Source organism: Drosophila eugracilis, unplaced genomic scaffold (genome assembly GCF_018153835.1).
Source record: "Drosophila eugracilis isolate 14026-0451.02 unplaced genomic scaffold, ASM1815383v1 contig_47, whole genome shotgun sequence".
Lineage (NCBI taxonomy): Eukaryota > Metazoa > Arthropoda > Insecta > Diptera > Drosophilidae > Drosophila > Drosophila eugracilis.
The window spans coordinates 3,060,072-3,080,301 of record NW_024573338.1 but is presented as its reverse complement, the minus strand read 5'-3'; the positions used below and the strand labels follow the sequence as shown (position 1 = coordinate 3,080,301).

The following is a 20,230-nucleotide window of genomic DNA, read 5'->3' as shown; positions in this document are numbered from 1 at the left end:
TCACGGCCTAGGTCTAGGTTAATCGGAAGTCAAAAGAAGTCAAAAGAAGGCAACGACGCCGCCAGCCAACCGGACCAAGATTTTCGATGATAAATGTATGCTTTGATAGCTCCAGTTTTGTTGTGATTTTTGTGCGTCGTTTTTGCCAAATTTCCGTTTCATCAATGTGAGATTTTTTTGCCATTGGCGAAACAACTTTGACTTCATCTCATAATCAATATGTTTTGTATATGTTCATTATGGCAGAATGCTAAATGTTTGTCGCTTATTATTCGCCTGATTAATGGCCCTGGTGTTGACAAGAATTCAATATTTCAGCCGTAAAGTTTCATCTACAAGTTGATAAAGTGATTATTAAAATTTTTCAATTTTCCTTGATTTATTTTGTAATGGATTTTTAATTTTGTTGGCTTTTTGCTAAATTTTTCTGGCACTGAAATTCTGATTTACTTTTCTAGTTTTTCTTAAAATAAAAAAACCTAAAAGTTACTTAATATTTTGTTCCTTCTAACAAATAGTTAGCAAGTTGTTATATATTTTTCCCTAAGCCATCAAGTTATATATATAATAACATAATATTTACAGTATCTTTTAGCAAATCTATTGCCGAGCAAATTCCAGTGGCGTAACAATAGCCTGCCCAAAGAATGAGAATGCAGAAATTTTAATTAGCGAGTGTACGTAGCCAATAATTAACAATCATAAATTAATTAGCACTGAATAGAGTAAGGTGTGGGTGTTAACGCGTCAGATCATGGGCGTTTTTTGGAGCGTTTTAGCACGCTTTGTGGCTTTAGGTTAACCAATTGACCGCTGACCGCAAGCGTTTTCTAATTGATAACGGAATATTTTCGAAAGGCTGGACGGGTAGGTCAGCCCCCTGATTATCAAAGTTGTAAACAGAAATTACCAATTAAACTGTTACAGCCGCTGGTTAAGGCTTTTCATTAAAGTAAAGCATTTTAAGTTTCGCAATCACTGCTATTCGATTGCTAAATGTTTCATGACAACTTCGTCTGCTGTGCGGTGGTTTATCTGCAGATCTGGCCATATACTATATATATATATATTTTAGTACTTAGTCTTAATTGCGTTGCAATTTGGTGCAGAAAAGCGAGCACGCCCTGACCTTGCCACGACTCGAAAAAGAGACAAGAGTTTAATTTAAGCACTTAAACATATTTATATCACATGTACAGATGATTTGGCCATTCGGAATTGGAATTTCAAGCTCAATATCCACTCGAATTTTCGTGGTTAAGACTTTTGCCAAACGCACACATCACTTTTGGCCCTAATTGAATGGGTAAACCCAGAAGATGCCTGGACAGATTCAGATTGGGTAATGGCCAAAGAGAATTGCTAGAGCCGAGAAGATGGCACGTTCGATGGTCACGCTCGCTAATGTGATCATGGGCAGGGAAATTATATATTTATGGGGTATTATTTATCAAGTAACTATGTCGTATATAATATTACTCAAATTAAAATCATTATTAAAATTATTATTGCCATTTTTAAAAGGTTTTTAAGATAATTATAATAATGTTATTAAGCTGGTTTTTAATATGGTAAAGGGATATGAAACTTTAAGAGGTAAACTAAGTAAGGGAGTAATAATAAGAATAGTTCATAAAATAGAGAGTTTTGTAAATGGTTCATAACTTCTTGATAAACCTTTCTTTATTCTTTATTACAGAATGTGCAAAACCAGAAAAACCCCCTTTGGACCCACCACTGATCTTGCCTAACTAAGATTAGAGGCCGAGTTTGGCTAAGACTGTTAATCAATTGGTCAAACGTGTGCGTTTCTGGTCAGTTACAGCCAAACAAACCCAGTCAATGAAGAAGATGCTCCCAGTTTCTTAACCAAAACACATACAGAGCCAGAAATGTAAGCTCAACCCATAAGTTAGTGTTTTATTTTCTGGTTTATGAGCCAAGACGGCGGTAAGGTTCTTGGCAACAAACAAGTCGCTGACTTGAACTTGAAAACTTTGCGATACATAATCGTTTTTTTTTCGTGAATATAATTAAGAGCGGGTTGATCCAAGAATAGATCCCTCGTCACTCAATTAGCAATTAAAAGTTTACTTTGAACTTGACACAGTTGTTAAGAGCGCGCGCGCAAAAATAAATATATAAAAAATAAAAAATCACAGACGGCGAATTTTCGAAAGCTGGCAGAAAATATCAAGACTAGAATTTATAATTATGCATTTAAATGAAAACCGCTTTGCGCCAACGAATCTATTAAGCTTCTTAGGCATTTTCTGCTTCACCGTCAATCGTCGATCGATCAGGAAACGGAAGTGCGATTTCTTTTTCTCCACAAATTAATCTTTTTGTTTTTCTCTCGATTTATCGAACTCGAAACGGGTTCCTCCCAAGGGCAAGCCAACGGTAGTTGGTAGTTGATAGTTGGCCAGCTACGACTCCAAAAAATTCGATTGATCTGAGCTGGAGATGGAGATTTCGTGAGATAGATCTAAAAAATGTATATATATCTATAACGCTACGTTCCGGCATTTCCGCGCTGGCAAACAAGTTCGATTTGCGCAATTAACTTGGTAACAAGCCACTTTGGATGAGTGGCCATAGAGCATCGACCCTGTTACAGCCCAATCGGTGTCGACCTGTCATGTAATCCGTTAATTGGAACAGCTCATTTAACCATTGTTTATCTAAGTGGCTTCTCTTTTAATAATATGCCTTTTTCGGGGTAAACACGAAGATTAGTTTTCGGTTTAGGCTTTGATTAAGTCGCGTGAATGCGAATATTTTCTAAGGAATTTTTGTAGGAAGAGAAATTGTTGGAAAATCATTAATAAGGTCTCTTAAAAACTTAATATGTTTTATATTATAACTTAAAAAAAGTACTTGTTGAGTATAAAGATATGCTTAGTAAATACCACAGTCACCAAAACCCTGTACTTTTGACATTTATGATGATTTCAAAAATCGTCTTTGATCTACTATTTTCTGGCCTTGTTTTCAGCTGGGGAATCCCTGAAGTATTTAAATTATTTATTATTACTACTTCTTTAAAAGCTATTACGATTAATATTAATAAATATTAACTATTTAGACCAAATTCCTAATAAATAAATCCTTTTAACAAACTTTAAAGTTTAGGGACTTTAAAACAATAATAAAAACCTAAAAATAAATACAAATAAGCTAGTTTTTTCTCAAGAAAATCTTTGAAATATTCAAATTCCTTTTTAAAGTTTATTTCAAAATTTAAATCTCAACGGGTACAAATTTGAACCAATCTTTTTTGAATAAACTGGCAATTTATCGCCGATCATAAGCTTTTTAGGCTAAGCTTTGAAACTCGAAATCCAGATGCCGCCAGCAGCGTGTGAAAAAGCCCAGCTCAGAGACTCAAGCCGGCAAGCCCCAAACAACTTTAATGCGGCCAATTAAACATTTAAGAGCCTCATTTGCAATTGCTGTTAACAATGTTACGACTAAGAAAAAGCTATAGGAAGGGAAATAAAATGTGTTTTAATAGATTGGCTTTACTAATCGGAAGTCGATTCTTGCTTTGGCACCCTTGGATATAGAAAAATCACAATTATTGATAATGTTTTGTCCCATCACCAATTAAGAATTCTACAAGCCAAAGACTTTTTGCACATTTGATTTTTGCTCTTGTCACTGTTTTTTTTGTTGTCTGTTTTATCTACGCAATTTGGCATGAAAAAATACAAAAAAAATTCAATAATAATTGTTTAACGGTTTGTTGGCCAGTTCGGCGTTTGGCGTTTGGCTGTTGGCTAAATGTAAATGTTTGCGGAAGATATTTGCATAACTGGCAGTTCACCCCTCATATATCTATATACATATATATCGATCGCATGAATCGTCTGCAGCGACAGCGATAATAAACTAACGTCTTTTGCATACCATTATGATCGGCTATATGACTGGTGGACAAACAAACAAAAGACGCATGCAAATTGTCACAAAAAGATACCGGAAGAACAAGGCAATGGCGATTGCGATGGCGATGGCTAACGTCGACGCACACGGCGTATGATTGATTCCTGGCAATCGAAGGGATTCACCCACCAAGCCGACCCGCTGGTCGACATTCACCCACATTCACATGCATTCGAATCGGATTCGAACTGGTTTAAGTCTACGCATAATGCTAATCGGCAAGTTCAAGTTCAATTCGCCGGTGACACAGTTAACTGTGACCCCAGCCTCAGCCTCTGTTTTTTCGGTTTCAGACATGGTTTGGAGTCTTGGCCAAAAGTTTTGGTTTTTGTATCGGTTTCATTAGCCTATTGCTGCTGTCTTGACCCGGAAGTGGGCCATAGTCGATACGCTGTGATCTTTGTGGGTCATTAGAATCGATGGCCCAGCCCCAGGCCCCAAGAATTTGTATGTAAATTGCCAGGTAAATACGCAGTTTCCTTGACTGAACTCCACGCTTTAAGGCAAACTAGTACTGACTGTAAATCATTCTACTTATTACTGTTAATAGCTATGTTTTAGGCTTGTGTTTTAAATAGTTCTGGAATTGCTTGTGAAACAGTCTAGAGAATTTCGCTGATTCGACCTGAAAAAAGGTCAACGAAATTATTAACCACCTACGCAATTTCGGTTCGGTTCTAAAGTTCTTCATGATGAAGATAAAGCGTGAAAAAGTATTCCAAGTGGGTCAAGGTTGAGCAAGCTGCTTTATTTTTTTTTAATATAGATACAAAAGTAGAATTAACAGAAAGAGAAAACAGAATAGAATGAACTTTTCATTCTGCGGTTATTCAAGACTATTTCTAGGGTTTTTGTTTTGGTTTTTGGCTAATGATGAAAGTGTCTAGGGGAGCTGAGGAATAACTGAGAGAACACTCAATAATGACTTGAAAAGGTTTGAAGGCCAATTAATTGAGAGAAAATGAAAGTATCATTAGGTTCATTTTGTAGAGACTTTACATACTCTAGGGTAATCTTAGAATATTAGTTTTTGTTGTTAAAAACAAACAAATATTTCGATATCTTTATTAATTCATGTCTTCAGAACAGCACAAAATGTTATTTATTTCTTATTTATTTATAATTTTTTTATATTTGTTCTGTGGAGCCACACTTCTACGATTGAATTCCGCATCCTCTTTGTTCTACCGCAATCGCTTTGACCAAATCAATCAAAATTGACAACTATTGAAGAATATTTTATGATTCTTTTAATTGTACAAAAGGCTGCAAAGCCAAATACAAAACCCATTTAAAAGCCAAGCGAATTTGGCCAACAGCAACAAAATGCCGGCTAACACGCATACAATATCAACATTGTCATCGCAATTATCATAGGAAAACGAGACCAGGCGCGATCGTTCGATACATTTGCTTATAACGTATACGAATCGTATCTACACATGCATATCCACAGACACAGTCACATTCACATCATTTTAAGGCACAAAAGAACATCTCGACCAAAGGCAAAAGCTAAAGTCAAAGATGAAGATGAGCAAGATGCCAAATAGCCGAGACAAAAGTTCGGCTAAATACAAAAACTAAAGTTAAAACTGAAAATGAAATAGAAACTGAAACAAAAACAAAAATCTTAAAGCAGCGACGAAGAAACAGCAGCGCCAAATCGAACCTTTAGACGAAATTTTTATACATAGCGCCGTACAACTCGGCGGAGCAGTTCAGTGCGCGTACAAGTCTCGTGGGTAGCGGATGCCAGCAAAGGTCTCTCCCTCACTATCCTATACTATACAATACTATACTAAATTATACTATATGACAGTATATAGTGCCTCATATCAGACTCATTTAAGAAGCGGATGGAACAAGACTAAAAAACAGTTGTCACGGTGTTAACATTAAGCTGTCGTCGTTCAAAAATTAAGTGCACGGCAATCGAAGAGATTGCAACAGGTGCCCAAAGCTCTTCATTTGTGTGTGCGATTGTGTGTGACTATCTATATATATATATGCATATCGGAGTGATCAGTTAGATCAAACATTTGGAGAAGAGGAATTATAGAATTTGTGTCTTGGGATGTCATAAATCGACTTTTAGAGTTCCCAAAAGTGAAGTTTCTTAGATTTTTATTAACAAATCTTCTGATTAAACATTTCTTGATAATCAGATCATAAGTAAAGGAAATATACCTCTGGACATAATTTATTTCGATATCTCAGTTTGAATTTCTCAGATTTGTTTAGATGACATTTAAAATTTCAAGTCTTTCTTTTCCATACCAAACATAGATCCAGGCTTAGAACATTAACCCATTCAGTAGAGAACAAGTGCCTTATAGGGTCAATGAAGATCTCCACCTGTCAAGGTCAATAAACTTTTGCGACATAATTGAATTTGGCAAAACAAAACCGCCTTCGGGTTTTCGGCTTCGAGAGTTGGGCAATAGGTGACACAATTTTCTATTTGCTCGCTCTGGGCGCTGCCAAGGCCCGGCATCTTCGGCCATTTAACAAATGACTAACCAAGTGGAAATGCCACCAAATTGGCTGGCGATGATCAGCCAGACACGACGGCGTCCAAATGATGCGACAGTTCACAATTCCCACCTAAAAATTCCTAACCAACCTATGGCAAGGTCGTGAATCCAACTGAAAATTGATAAACTGGCTTTTCTTGGCCAAAACCAGAGGTGTTTAGCACCTTTTGGCTTATAGCCGCCATCAATTTGTTGGCCCCATTCTGCGCTAACTGTTGCAGGTCTAAAATTCAAATGGTCATAACTGAAGTGCAGGAAATGAGAGTCAGGAAAACCAGAGTCAGAAACCTGTTGATGGCTGATAGCTGGAGTGTTGCTTGGCCAACTGCTTGCCCTTCAAAATATCTCAAAAATTCATTCGTTTATTATTTCAATTTGTTTCTCACTTCGCACACTTCACGTTGGACCAAGAAGAAGTTGATCAGAATAGCCTCGAAAAACGACCAAAGAAATCATAATGCTATTCGATTATTGTTGTCTTAATCGGCCTTTGCCAAGTTCAAGTGCCAGAGTCTTCAAGTCAACGAACGTGATTGTGGATTATTTTAGCATAGCTAGATGCTGTTTGACTCGTTGGCAATCCATATTATAATGGTCCTTCGAAGAGCAAGTTCTTTGGGATGATTAATCACCGGGAGTACTTGACTTGGTGCCCACTTTTCAAAAACCAAACAGCTTCTGTTGAGACTTAAGTGCTGAAAACCAAATGAATAACACAAATATGATTTTCATGGCTTCCAACTGGGTGTGTGCGAGCGGTTTTTATGCGTTCAACACGTGAGGCAGCAACCAATTTACCTGGGCCATGAGGCAACATGGATGGCAAACATCATCATGGGCCAAATATGAGTATGAGGTGGCCACCAATTTGTTGCGGGCTGTTGTGCGCTGCGGTTGTTTAATTCATAATAATGAATATAATTTACTGTTACTGTTACATGATAATTTCACGGCATTTCACGGCATTTCACCGTCACAGTTGCTATTCTCCTTCGCCTTCGCCTTTGATTATTATTTTAATTTTATTTATATTTCTGGGCACGGCAACAGTAAGGCAGATAACTTGAAATAGACAGCTACTACTACCACAGGCATTAGTTGCCCGAGAATGACATTAACATAACTTAAATACAAAAACTCGAAAAGATCTTGTGCTCATCCAGACTCTTTTCCGATCTTCCCCCTATTTCAGATTTCGCAAAACTCGTTCGTTGCGACGCAGGCTTAGCAGATTTTTGAATTTCACATCGAAGCGATCGAATCGATATTAATCGTTTTTTGTGGGAGCAAGAAGGCCATCAAAGAATTCTAAAAATGGCAGCCGTCAACGCAACGCAGGTGGACTATTGGAACTTTCTGTTCACAGATCTGGCAGGTAAGTGTTGGGGATTTTTTCCTCTTTTTATGTTGGGAGTATTACCAACTGATCATCTGGTTTTACCCCATGTAGATCCCCGCACCAATGACTGGTTCCTGATCAAGTCTCCACTGCCCCTTCTGGGCATCCTCGCCTTCTATCTGTTCTTCGTTCTGTCCTGGGGACCCAAGTTTATGAAGGATCGCAAACCTTTCAAACTAGAACGCACCCTGCTTGTCTACAACTTCTTCCAAGTGGTCCTCAGTGTGTGGATGGTCTACGAGGGTGTCGTTATCTGGCAATACTACAGCTGGAGATGCCAGCCAGTGGATTGGTCTCGTACTCCCAAGGCCTATCGTGAGGCACGTGTTGTCTATGTCTACTATCTGGCCAAGATCACTGAGCTGCTGGACACCATCTTCTTTGTTCTGCGCAAGAACGACCGCCAGGTGACCTTCCTGCATGTCTACCATCACACCGTTATGCCCATGATCAGCTGGGGCACCAGCAAGTACTATCCCGGCGGACACGGTACCTTCATCGGCTGGATCAACTCCTTTGTGCACATCATCATGTACTCGTACTACTTCCTCTCCGCCTTCGGACCCCAGATGCAGAAGTACCTGTGGTGGAAGAAGCACATCACCAACCTGCAGATGGTGAGTGCTGTTCAGACTTATTTTTCTACACAAAGAAAGTAGAGAAGTTTAGTTTTTAAGGAGCTAAAAACTAATTTAAAACAGAAAGAAAAGTTTTTCTTATTGAAATGGTATGCATAACTAACACTTAGTAACCCCATGAAAATACCATTTACAGATCCAGTTCTGCTGCGCCTTCATCCACCAGACCCAGCTGCTCTACACGGACTGTGGCTATCCCAGGTGGTCGGTGTGCTTCACCCTGCCCAACGCGGTCTTCTTCTACTTCCTGTTCAACGATTTCTACCAGAAGTCCTACAAGAAGAAGCAGGCAGCTGCCAAGGCAAAGGCTTTGACGGCGGATAACAACAATGATGGATGTGCCAAGGACCTCAACAAGGCCATTGAACTGCAGCAGGAGAAGCAGAAGGCGTTGTAGAAAGTAGGGCCAAAACCACCCACCGCCAACGGCACAGCCATCGCCGACCAACCTCACCCACCCACAATCTCTTCCCCCCTTCAATACTCGTACAAAAAAAAAAGCGGGACAAAACAAAAAATCACCCACTAAGAGCCACCCATGTTCTATGTGCAACCTTGTTGACTAATTTCTTAAGTAATCCGCCGCCAAAAAGACGTTAAGCACGCAAAAACGTAAAGAAAAACAAAAATAAGAATCGAGACGAATATATATATATATTTAGATATATATATATTTGAGCAAATGAGGTTTTCGAGACACAGATACACATATTATGTAAATGTTCAAACAGTTGAAATTGCTTTTTGCAGCCATCGTCATCATCGCTCGCTCCGTTTGATGTTTCGCATCTGGCGGACCAAATGAAAGAAGTCGTATGTCTTTCGGCCAAAAACTGAACTAAGTTAAGTAAACAGGCAGAAGAAGCGTTAGTTGTGTAAATAAGTGTAGGTACGCATGCGAATGTGTTTTCTTTAGATTTTATATACGTGTGGTATGTAAAGTAGGCATATACCATATACAAAAAAACAAAAAACAAACAAGTGAAAAACTAGCTAATAACATAACCATAAATACAAACACATTTTACAAATAAATCTAGATTTTTTTCTACAAAAATATCGAAAAACAAAAAACAATACGAATTATTCTTTGTCTCATGAATGGAAAATGGGCGGAAGTAACATTTTGGAGTTGTGAAGTCACAAACATTCAATCAAGGAAGAAGGTTCTTACTATTTATTGTGTGAAAATAATTAACTGTCTTGTAGAAATCAATTGAAAATATTTAAAAACTAAATCACACTTAGTTAGAGTCTCCTTGCAGACAAATTAATTTAAGACATTCATTTTTAATACAATTTACATCTAGCTGGTTTTAATCATATTGGTACAAAGTACTTTAAAGTTAATTTCTTGATAATTTTGCAAAATATTCCTTTAACTTTACCTATAAACACTCCAATCATAAACACTTTACTTCTAAATATAGTTTTGCTGAACCTAATGACTTAATAAGATCCATTAAAATGAGCAAGTAAATCGTTTGTTGGCCTTGAAGATATTTGCAGACATTTCCTGTAATCATTTTGGGTTCACAAAATGTTTATTTATAGAGTCTTACCATTTTAATAGCATTTGTCTTTCAGATAACATTGGGGAATCTCCCCAGAGAGCAGAAACACCCCATACCATCCTTATCTAACCATTCATGATCTTAGTTAACCTCAAGTAAATCATTCAAGGAAACCTTTTCTCAAGGAACTGACTTAAATCGAAGCACCATTTGATATATAGAGTCGGATCTATTCATTCAGCAGCGGAAGCTGAGAGATTCGTATCACGATCTATGATGATTTAAATATGAATGGGCGTGGCTAGAACAACAGGTCTATGGGGTGATGATGCAGCATGTCCAGTTCATGAATTTTTACGAGGGAACAGAACATGAGAGCCAGCCACTCATTAGAGCTCATTTCGCAGGCACCTTGAATTTCGGCTGGGCGATAAGGTTTTGATAAATTCCACAGACTTTTATTGATCAATCAGTCAAAAACGGAACCGAAGCGGAAGTAACAAAACGCATCTTCGAGTGGGGTTGGGGCCATCCGATGTGCGGATACAGTATATATACAGTTTTCAATAGAGCCGGTTTGGGCACTTGACCTTGATCTTGACCACAAACACGAGAAAACAAAGCAAACCTCTGAGCCAAAAACTCGGTTTTCAATGGGCCCAACCGGAGCTAAGGCATATGCCAATATTATTCCAGTTTTATGGCCTGATCATCATAGATTCAATCAGTCCCGATATCCGATACAACATGTTGAAGAACTTCTTTATTTATTAACTCTAAAAAAACTGGAAAAATGTCCATACTCAAAAATTGAAGCATACTTTTAGGCGAGCTTTGTTTTTAAGCCATGAAAAGAGTTTGACCTATGCAAATTTTGCAAAAAAACGAGGCATATTTAATAGATACACGCCTACCTGAAGATACGCATCAAACTGCTTTATCAGGCCCTTGAACTTTGACTCCAACGAGAAGGAACAACAAGAGTTATTTACATTTTTAAATCTGCATAAATAAAGGTGCTTCATGGGGTGAGTTTGGCATGTGTGTGAGTCAAGGTGATGATGAAAAAATTGATTAGAAATTCTAATTTGGCAAAGACATTCTCCTAAACGCCGTCGCCAGGGTGTCTAAGCCTGGCTAAAGAACAGGTCGGGGACAGAATGTTGCATAATCATCGCAGCACGCGTACTAATTTAAGCACTTAGAGAAAAATATATACTAAAATTTATATGTTTGTTAAGTTTTGAAATGTTTTTCTTGAACTTAGTTAATAATCTAGGTCAATCTGTTTTAAGAAATAAGATATAAGTTTCAATTATTTTTTCTTTTATAAAGATTTATGTTGTAAACAACATTTCAAATTGACTTTCTTTATCTTATCTTAATTTATTGAAAGTTTAAGAATAAATTTGATAATTTATTTCTAAATGCCAGAACAATTGTCGAAGAATAGAGGAGTCTCAGCCATTAAACGACAGACATTAATCACGTTTTTTGGTTGAAGAATATATGATGTCTTGCAGATCTGCATAATTTTTGTTTTTTGGGTGTATGAAGTGCGTGGCACTGCGGTGCTTATGGGACACATAAATAATGGGATCCAATGGGGTCCGGTTTTTGGTTACCTAACCCGAAAAGCCTCGTGCAGAATCGAAAATCCCAGAAACTCCAAACCCGAATTTCGCCGGCAAAGAACAGACAAAGAAGTTTGGCTTTTTATTAAATATACAAAATCAAAGTTTTTATTGAATTCTTCTTGTTTCGAGAAACGATTTACGGCTGCATTTCATTAATAAGCTCTATCACACTAGCACACATACATGCACATACACTCGGCTAGAAAAACATTAACACGTACTCAGTCAAACTTGGCCACATTCACACACTTAGGGTTCTAGCTACTTTTTGGATTTTAATCGTCGCCTGCCCGGCATATATAAACATTATACAAGTTATTCATCGCAGACTACAGACTACTGATAAATGGTAAAGGTAAAAGGTAAGAGTTACTAACTAAACCCCGCGCTAAAAAAACATAATTGCTAACTGAAACCCAATGATACCATCAAGTATCGATCTCATTCCAGTTTCAGTGGCTTCACGCTGTTGTTGTTTAGGTCGAGGTACACCTTTCCAGGCTGGGCATTCTGCAGGCTATGCTTTCCAGCGTTCATCGTCTGTGGCATGCAACCCATTCCACCGGCGGCTCTCAATGCTGATTGGGCCAAGCTGCTGCCAGTGGTGCGAGTGCTGCCACCATCCAAACTCTTGGCCTTCTTGTAGGTCTTGCGGTAGAAGTTGCCGAACAGATAAAGGAAGATGATCGTGTTGCCCACGAAGAAGAAGGTCAGTGTCTTGGGCATGTTGCATCCCTTGGCTCCCACAGTCAACATGTATCCCAGGATCAGGACGAACTGGATCAGCTGGATGCTGGTCATGTACTTCTTCCACCACAGGTACTTCTGGTACTGGGGTCCCATGGCGGCCACCATGTAGTAGAAGTACATGATGATGTGCACTCCAGAGTTCAAGATGCCAATGATCACTCCCTGCTCACCAGGAGCGTACTTCAGGTATCCCCAGGAGAAGAGCACGGTGATCGTATGATGGTAAACATGTAGGAAGGAGATTTGGTTATCCTTCTTCCTCAGCACAAAGAACGTCGTGTCCAGCAAATCAATGATCTTCGAGAAGAAGTAGAACCAGGCGCCGGAGTACAGGGTGAGATTCTGCTCCCTGGTGCGGTTGATCTCGCACTTCTTCGAGAAGATAGAAGCCATAACGTTGCTCTCTTGGATGGACTGTAAGTAAGAGGTAAGGGGAATGAGTTATTTTATATATAATATTAACAGTTTAACAGCCACGTGCAAGAGATTTACAATTGGAACAGTTAATTCATTCATTCATTAAAAAGCAACGCTTCTCCGAAATTTTATAGTTTGCCAATTGCCAAATAAAGTCTCACGTTTAGAATTTAAAACAAATTTCATCACCAAAGCTATATAAATATATATATAGAAGATTTATAAAAGATCTCTTAAACTTTTAGAATATTAAATGCAAATACAGGCTAGTCCGTAATTTTGTATGTTTAACAAGCACTTTCCTGCGTGGCTTATTAAAAATGAATAATACATAAATCGGGATCGGTAGCCGAGTAACAATCGGAATAATTATGACGCTCCATTTTTATGGACTCACCGTGCGGCACATCCAAATGGAGTACAAGACCTGGAAGGCATTATAGAAGACCATGATGCGCTTGAGGTCCATGGGCTTGCGGTTCTTCATGTATTCGGGTCCGATTTTCAGGACGAAAGCTAGGTAAACCAAGACGACGCCCACCACGGGGGCAGGGGAGCTCATCAGAAACCAGCTGTCCACTGTCTCATCTGGAAAACGAATAAATGATTTAGTATATTTTAAAAATATTTGCTATATGTATTTAACTTACCCACGCCTTTCGCAAGGCCGGAGATACGCTCCTCGACAATCTTCATGTAGGTCGTCATTGCGGCTCTTCAATTGGCAACTGGAAAAAAGGTTTACGATCTTTAGAAATTTTCGCCCGAAAATCGAGAATTCACAGCCCGACGTCCGCACGCCGCGTTGCCAAAATATTGAATGAAAAAAGGTATTCTAAATCTCCAACGTTTAGAGAGGCTCAGCACGTTTTTTTTCGCTCGGCTCGCCGAGAAGCGTGATATGCATCGGAATTTCTGGCGAGGCACGCCACAGATTTATTAATGAAAGGCGCGAAGAAATCGCTTATTGAGTTATCCTCAATCGAATGATGAATGACGACAGCAGATCGGCAAGTCGGACAAAGATTAAGTTGGTTGCAGTACAATGACAACGTCTATATATCTAGACATATCTTCGCGAATCAATAATCATGCTGAAAGATGTCTTCATGATCTTAGATTCTTGGGTAAAAAAAACCACGACCGCAAGTCAATGGCTTGGAAACCTGAAAAAAGCCGGACTCAAGGCTTCATTTGAATTTCTCGCCTTGGCACTAAAGTTTTAGACTAACTTTGGCATTCATCTTGGCATCTATCTGGGCATCTCTATGTCTTGTTTTTTTTAGATAAAATCACAGAAGCACACTGGCTTAATGTTCTGGCCAAATGGCCCTCGTGTTCTTGCTTCACATTGTTATTTAAATTGCACACGGAAAGAGTTTCGATTGAAAAATGAACCATCGAATGTATTCAATTACATGGAAGCCAGAACTAGTTTCTTATGTAACTTTGGTGTGTTCTCTTCATTAACCACTGACCTAGCCAACTCGAACCGGAACTCGTTCTTCAGAAGATTCTCGAATATGTATACGCGAGTATATATAGATTAGTTTTTATAATTAGCTGATATGCTAAAAGATATCCAGATGGGGGACGTCTCAGAACCGATCGGAATATAACTTGTCAGCAAACTTTAAAACTATTCTTATTTTTGTACTTTGAAGGCAGAGCCTGCTCTATAATGATTCTCCGATGACTGGAGTTTTGTTCTCATCTGATTGCAGCACCCTTCATGGATCACATGGCGTGTAATTAGAATTTGAAGAGAGCCTGGCCCCCAAGAACAGAGCAAACACCTGCCACAGTCGCTAATTGGACACACTCGGCGTATGATTGATATGTGCTGACTACCGCTGATCGACAGCGACTGAGACTAGGTCTCTGTCAGGGTTAAAGCAATCGCTATTGGAATTGGAATCGGAATCGGTATCGCCTTCCCATATCCATATATCCATATAGCCGTATAGCCATTCCCAGACCCATTCGTATGCAAGGCACTTGGCATCCATAGACTGACACTGGAGACAGGAAAAGTGAGCTGGCTGCCGCATCAGCCACATCAGCCACATCATCATCATCATCATGATCATAGACGAACCAAAAATGTGACGCCAATTGAAAGTCAGGCGAGTGTTCCGCTGGCTGCCTTCATAGCTGCTGACGTTGATCCCCCTGTCACCCCCTCCACCTTTTGGTATCCTACTAAGCCCTTGTTTGGGAAACCCCTAAGCAAGCAGCATACCTTCTGGCCACACTTTCGGATCATCGTAAGGCCAAGTTTTACCCGGCACTGGCTAGATTCTATGCCCATGTCTTCCGCCATAAATAAATTGTATAAAAATAAACGCAGAAGCAGCCAGAGAGCCACATATTGCCGCGCACGCATAAAAAATTATGTGTATTGTATGCATAATTGATTTTTTAGCTTTTGCCAATTTTTGTACCCTTTAAGAGCTGTCTTGTCAGCATTATCAGAATGATACTCGATACTCGGAACTGGGTTTACCCAGCACTTCAACACGGCTTTGCCATAATTTCAAATGTTGTGACTAATACGAAATGGTATCTAAATGCCCAAAATGCGTTGTCCGTCTGTCTCGGTGCGGAAAAGCACCGAAAAAAGCGTTAATTTTTACGATTTTGCCTCTAAAAATAAAAGGTTTAAGTAAAATAACACAAAAACAACTTAATTTGCCACTAATTCGAAATCTAATGAAGGCCGATGGGGCATTAGTCTTTCATCTGCGAACAAGTCTTTACATATACATCTATATCTGTATCTATATCTGCGTTGCTAGTGCGATTTAAATGTTGTTAATGTGTCACAAGCAAAAGCTGCAAGTTTTGCATGTTTATTTTTTTGCAAGATTGCGCCCAGAAGGTAAAGGTATTTTACGTGTTATGTCGCCACGTGTCTACACGGTGGGAAATATGGTGTTAATATATGTTAAACTTAAGGAAAAGTATGTTTTGAAAATTGTAACACTGGTCAAGTGTTCTTGTTAAAAGTGTACATGTTGACATTAAACAATTTGTTATGTTTTTTGGATAATTTACAAATTAACATTATTCCATAATATAACAACAAAACAATATTAATGTTTTTCAAAAGGTAAACAATCACCTGCTCCCCACCTATCTACCTATATCTAAAGATTTCATCTTGGCCTAACAAATTATATAACTATGTATCTGTGTAGATTGCAATCCAAAGGGGCGGATGTTTTTCTATAGATTACAGGCGTCGCAGCACGATTTTCACACGCACTTGAGTGTTCGCCGAATGACAACAATTAGCCATGTGAAATTCCCGAATACATTAACCCATTGAGAGACTAAAATCTGGAAGGTGTTGTGATGCAATTGGGTGGCTCTTAAAAGGCATAAGTTCTATGTAGAGGGTATGAAATTACTTCATGTTTTCCCGATGTCTTTAAGCATTGTTTTCCCGACGTGGCTCCAAGAGTGCAACAGGTTAATCATTTAGTTTTGCCTGTGTCAAGTGCACATGTTTTATGGTTTCATGCTTGCTTTGTGCTGTAAATTAATTTTTTCTGCCAGCCGAGGCATTTATGTAAAGAGGAGGCAGCAAAATGCGCCGAGTCAGCCAGCACTTGGCGAACCGCAGAAACGCCACATATTCATCCACAACTATAACCAACACTGAGAGAAATTCTTTGAAAATTGTATTGAGGGCAAAACTTGTTCGATGCTTTCTTTTTGATCTAAATCTTAAAAATCTTTAAGATCTGTAAAAAAATATATATTTTTTATTTATGAATTTGTCTAAGAACAGACTTGAAAACTATTGCCACATTTTTTTTTAAAATTTCAAATATTTCTTACTTTAAATCAGAACTACTTTTAAATACCCTAAACACTAAATTTTTCCCTGTGCACAGTCAGTCAGACCTATGTGATGGTAACTTTTTTGGACCCGTTGACAACCTTTAATTACTTGGCAAATATTTGCGCCGTTAATTGGATTTTTTCCTGGCCCGAAAATCTTTTTGGGGCGTCTATGTTTTCGTTAGAAACTGTAACGGATATGGCCCGTGGTCTCTTCGTGGGAACTCCGACTTCTAATTTGTTTGCCTAACCATGAAATGTGGTCATCTTCGCCAAATGGTTGTGGGGGGTGGGTGTGTGTGTGCTTCTTGCTGGATGTCTAGTGGAAGGTCATATGGTCAATGCAGCTGCAAATTGAATTGCAATCGATTACAAGTTCAAATCGTTTAGTTTTGGCCGCCTCAATGCTGCAGCCAGAGTCTTGGCCTTGGTTGACTGGCAAAATTGCAGCTCCTCAAGCCAGTTTACAGCGTTTAATCTATGTACGATGCATTGGGTTAAGGTCGACGAGAAAAATCAGACGGACCAGTGTGGCAGAGTTGCAGCAGAATTAGCCAGGCCTAGAGACAGTAACTGCCAACTGGCAATCCAGTTTTGGCCCACTTTTATTAGACCAAAAAATGGCTCTCTAATTTATGCAACACTTTCGTACACCTTGAGTTTGTCCCCACAAAGAAATTTATGAAATCACTTCCGTACCTGTTGGGTTTTGGGTTCTTTTTCACGGGCGGACTCCCTGCTAAGATGGCTAACACAGACACAGAAGCACTGGCTCACACACACACTGTTGACACACGACCGTAGCCTGAAGATTCAGTTTCAGAGATACGGACTCGAAACTCGGACTCGACTGCGGCAAACGCCAAGAAGACACTAATATGGAGTTCTACCCGCTCGGCTGTATAAATAAACAAAATGTACGAGCTTCGCGGGCTGGCCAACATTTGACGCCGCTGTCGCTGTCGCAGCTGGCAGCGCTGTCGATGCTCGGCCCGCTCGGCGTATACTTAACCTTTTTTTTGTCTTATTTTTGCGTCACTCGGCCAGGTTCGATACGATGCAAGTCGAAGTCGCGTTAATGGCCAAATTGAGTTGCGCGGTTCTTTTTTTTTTAGAAAAATTCAGTTTTAGTCTCTTTTTTTCTTTGGTTTTTGGCTTTCTGGTGCTAAGGTCAAGTTTGAAGCAATTAAAGCGAATGTCTGTGGCGAGAAAAGAAAGCAAAACTGCTAACGACAGCAGCCAGGCCATGCGTTTTCTTTGGTTTATTTTGAACAAGTTTATTAACCCTTTTCAGGTTGGCCAAAAAAACATGCAGATCCTATCGCAAAAAGCGCGGCAAAAAGAAAACGAAAGCAAAGAGGGAAACAACAAGTTACACCGTGAAAATGAAATACAGAAGTTTTCAGTAACTTCTCTGTTTTTTGTATGGGAAAACCCTAAACATATTTACATACAGCATACTTTAAGACAACCTAAACTTAGTTCATCATCATAAATTACTATTGCACAGCTGCAAAAAAGTAATGGGCTGATGTCTTAATGTCACTGAAATTCTTAGGGATGACTTTTCAGAGAGAATGCTAGCTGCTAAAGTGTGCCAGAATGAATGCTGTTATGAATATTATATATATGCCAAGATTTTGAGACCCCACAAAACAGTTTATATCTTTATTGTACGCTTTGACCTTTAAGTGATAACTTGGGTTAAGTGGGTTTTAGCATTTGGGGTTTGAATTACTTTGTTTTAATATTGTATATAAGTAAACATTACCAAAGTTTAATTTGATTCTACTATATGTTTTAAATATAACAGACTTCAAAAATAAATATACTCAATTCCAGTTCAAAAACAAATACTAATTAACAAAGAAATACCTGAAAAATATGAATGATTTGAGTCCCATTCAACGTATGGGTATTCAACAATGAATTTCTGACCGAATTCGCAGATATTTTTCTGTGTGCACTTTCCAAGCGGCCAAATTGGTTTTAAATAAACCGCTAGACAATTGATTTATTATCGTTGTCACGTCATGGAGACGGACTCAATGGGCAGCATACATACGTTCATATATAAATATGTGGGTAGACGACACGCCCCAACTCTATTACGGGCACTTACTTAACTTACGCAAACAGGGATTTACGGGCGTAGTTAACACATTTTCAGATTTCGATGGGAAGCGATTTGCCGCCCCATTAATGGGAAATTTCACTCACTTGAAAGTGAAGTTTCCCAGATTCCTGGATTATGTGACCCCTAGAGCTCCACCCACGTGCTAAGTACCCGGTCAAATATTCAAATTCTCAAATATTTGCCAAAGTCGATGCACTGCAGCTGTATTGGTCACTATCGCTTCTTCCGGGCCTTTAGCATTTCCATTTGAGCCACATGGCAGCGGGCCAAAAACAAAAAGTCGTTTTGCATTTGTTATCGCTGGCTGCTCGTCATTCAAAGCAGCTCGTATTATCGGCGTTTCTCTTTTGTGATAATGACCCTGAACTTCAGCGCTACTATATATTAATATAGTCGATTAATACCGCTAGTCGCTAGTCGTTAATAGTTAGTCGCTAGTCTGTGCGAAATCTGCTCCTTGGCCGAGTTTCTGACGGAGCTGGTCAGAACGCCGAGAGCTGATTGATGTTATTGGCCTGGATTTGTCAATAGGGTCTCATCTTCATTGGTTGCCCATGAAACAAACAAGTTCTTTAAATTTTTTATTTTTTAACTAATTTTTTAAACCAAAAATAACCACTTTTAAAATATTAGTTTTTATATGCTATAAATATTCTATGGGCGCTATTAAAACGTAATTAAATTGAGGTTTTAAGTGGCTGCCAAACAAGTGACTTTTTATTAGGCCTACATGGCTGGTTATATTTCCTGACCATCAAAATATTTAGAAAAATCTTTGTCTATTTAAAAAGTTATACAATTTTATTTTCCCAATTAATTTCAAGTTTTTTTGAGATACTTGCCATTCCAATTTAGAGCCTCCATAAATTTTGACTTCTTAACTTGAAATTGTATTATTTAAATTTTTTAATAACTCGTTATTGCTTAAATATATAAAAGCAGTATATGCTTAAATCCTCTTCGAAAAGCTTTTTGTGTTTTGGAAAAGTACTATATGCAAATATATATGCATTCTTAAGTGACTTAAACCCACGGGAATCCACCTTTCCATTTCATAACTTCCAGTTTTGAGTTGACTTTCTTGATACTTTGTTAATTGGTTTTAATAGTAGTCACTTAAGTAAACTTTTCAAAATACGATTTCTCTGTAACTGTATTGTTTAAAAACTAAAGAGAAAGACTGTATTCTTATAATATATGTCTTGTAATTTCGTCACGGTCGACAATTTCTCATGAAAAGTATATTGTATGTCAAGTATTTACACAAATAACCAATATTTAAACAGTAGAATTATCACCTTTGATCGCCATTAAAAAGTTGTGAGCTCCCAACAATGTTTAACTAATAATGAAAGCACTTTGTTTACCGGGAGCAATACGATTTTGTTGTTAGCACATTTCAAT

At 38.5% G+C, this 20,230-nt stretch overlaps 2 protein-coding genes across 3 annotated transcripts; one reads left to right on the top strand and one right to left on the bottom strand.

The window, feature by feature from the left end:
- Nucleotides 1–5,648: 5,648 nt before the first annotated feature.
- LOC108115733 (elongation of very long chain fatty acids protein AAEL008004) lies at nucleotides 5,649–9,500 on the top strand. The gene is made up of 4 exons (XM_017227306.2): nucleotides 5,649–5,712; nucleotides 7,678–7,860; nucleotides 7,936–8,501; nucleotides 8,659–9,500. Exons 2-4 carry the CDS (start codon nucleotides 7,800–7,802, stop codon nucleotides 8,917–8,919), a joined length of 888 nt encoding a protein of 295 aa, XP_017082795.1. The 5' UTR covers nucleotides 5,649–5,712; nucleotides 7,678–7,799; the 3' UTR covers nucleotides 8,920–9,500.
- A 2,243-nt stretch (nucleotides 9,501–11,743) lies between these two features.
- LOC108115570 (elongation of very long chain fatty acids protein 7) lies at nucleotides 11,744–17,548 on the bottom strand. Of its 2 annotated transcripts, none has more exons than XM_041819179.1 (4): nucleotides 17,389–17,548; nucleotides 13,491–13,568; nucleotides 13,238–13,428; nucleotides 11,744–12,837 (listed from the first exon to the last, which is right to left on the bottom strand). In XM_041819179.1, exons 2-4 carry the CDS (start codon nucleotides 13,546–13,548, stop codon nucleotides 12,115–12,117), a joined length of 972 nt encoding a protein of 323 aa, XP_041675113.1. In that variant the 5' UTR covers nucleotides 13,549–13,568; nucleotides 17,389–17,548; the 3' UTR covers nucleotides 11,744–12,114. The 2 variants fall into 2 exon arrangements, with proteins under 2 accessions (XP_041675113.1, XP_017082565.1); XM_017227076.2 differs by lacking the exon at nucleotides 17,389–17,548 and adding an exon at nucleotides 14,319–14,467.
- Nucleotides 17,549–20,230: the final 2,682 nt, after the last annotated feature.

What these genes read in the sequence shown, in the direction of transcription:
- LOC108115733 (XM_017227306.2), top strand. Translation starts at nt 7,800, where the DNA reads ATGGCAGCCGTCAACGCAACGCAGGTGGACTATTGGAACTTTCTGTTC. An exon ending in TCTGTTCACAGATCTGGCAG is followed by an intron (nt 7,861 to 7,935) that starts GTAAGTGTTGGG and finishes TACCCCATGTAG; the next exon opens with ATCCCCGCACCAATGACTGG. An exon ending in ACATCACCAACCTGCAGATG is followed by an intron (nt 8,502 to 8,658) that starts GTGAGTGCTGTT and finishes TACCATTTACAG; the next exon opens with ATCCAGTTCTGCTGCGCCTT.
- LOC108115570 (XM_041819179.1), bottom strand. Translation starts at nt 13,548, where the DNA reads ATGACGACCTACATGAAGATTGTCGAGGAGCGTATCTCCGGCCTTGCG. An exon ending in CGGCCTTGCGAAAGGCGTGG is followed by an intron (nt 13,429 to 13,490) that starts GTAAGTTAAATA and finishes TTCGTTTTCCAG; the next exon opens with ATGAGACAGTGGACAGCTGG. An exon ending in CCATTTGGATGTGCCGCACG is followed by an intron (nt 12,838 to 13,237) that starts GTGAGTCCATAA and finishes TCTTACTTACAG; the next exon opens with TCCATCCAAGAGAGCAACGT.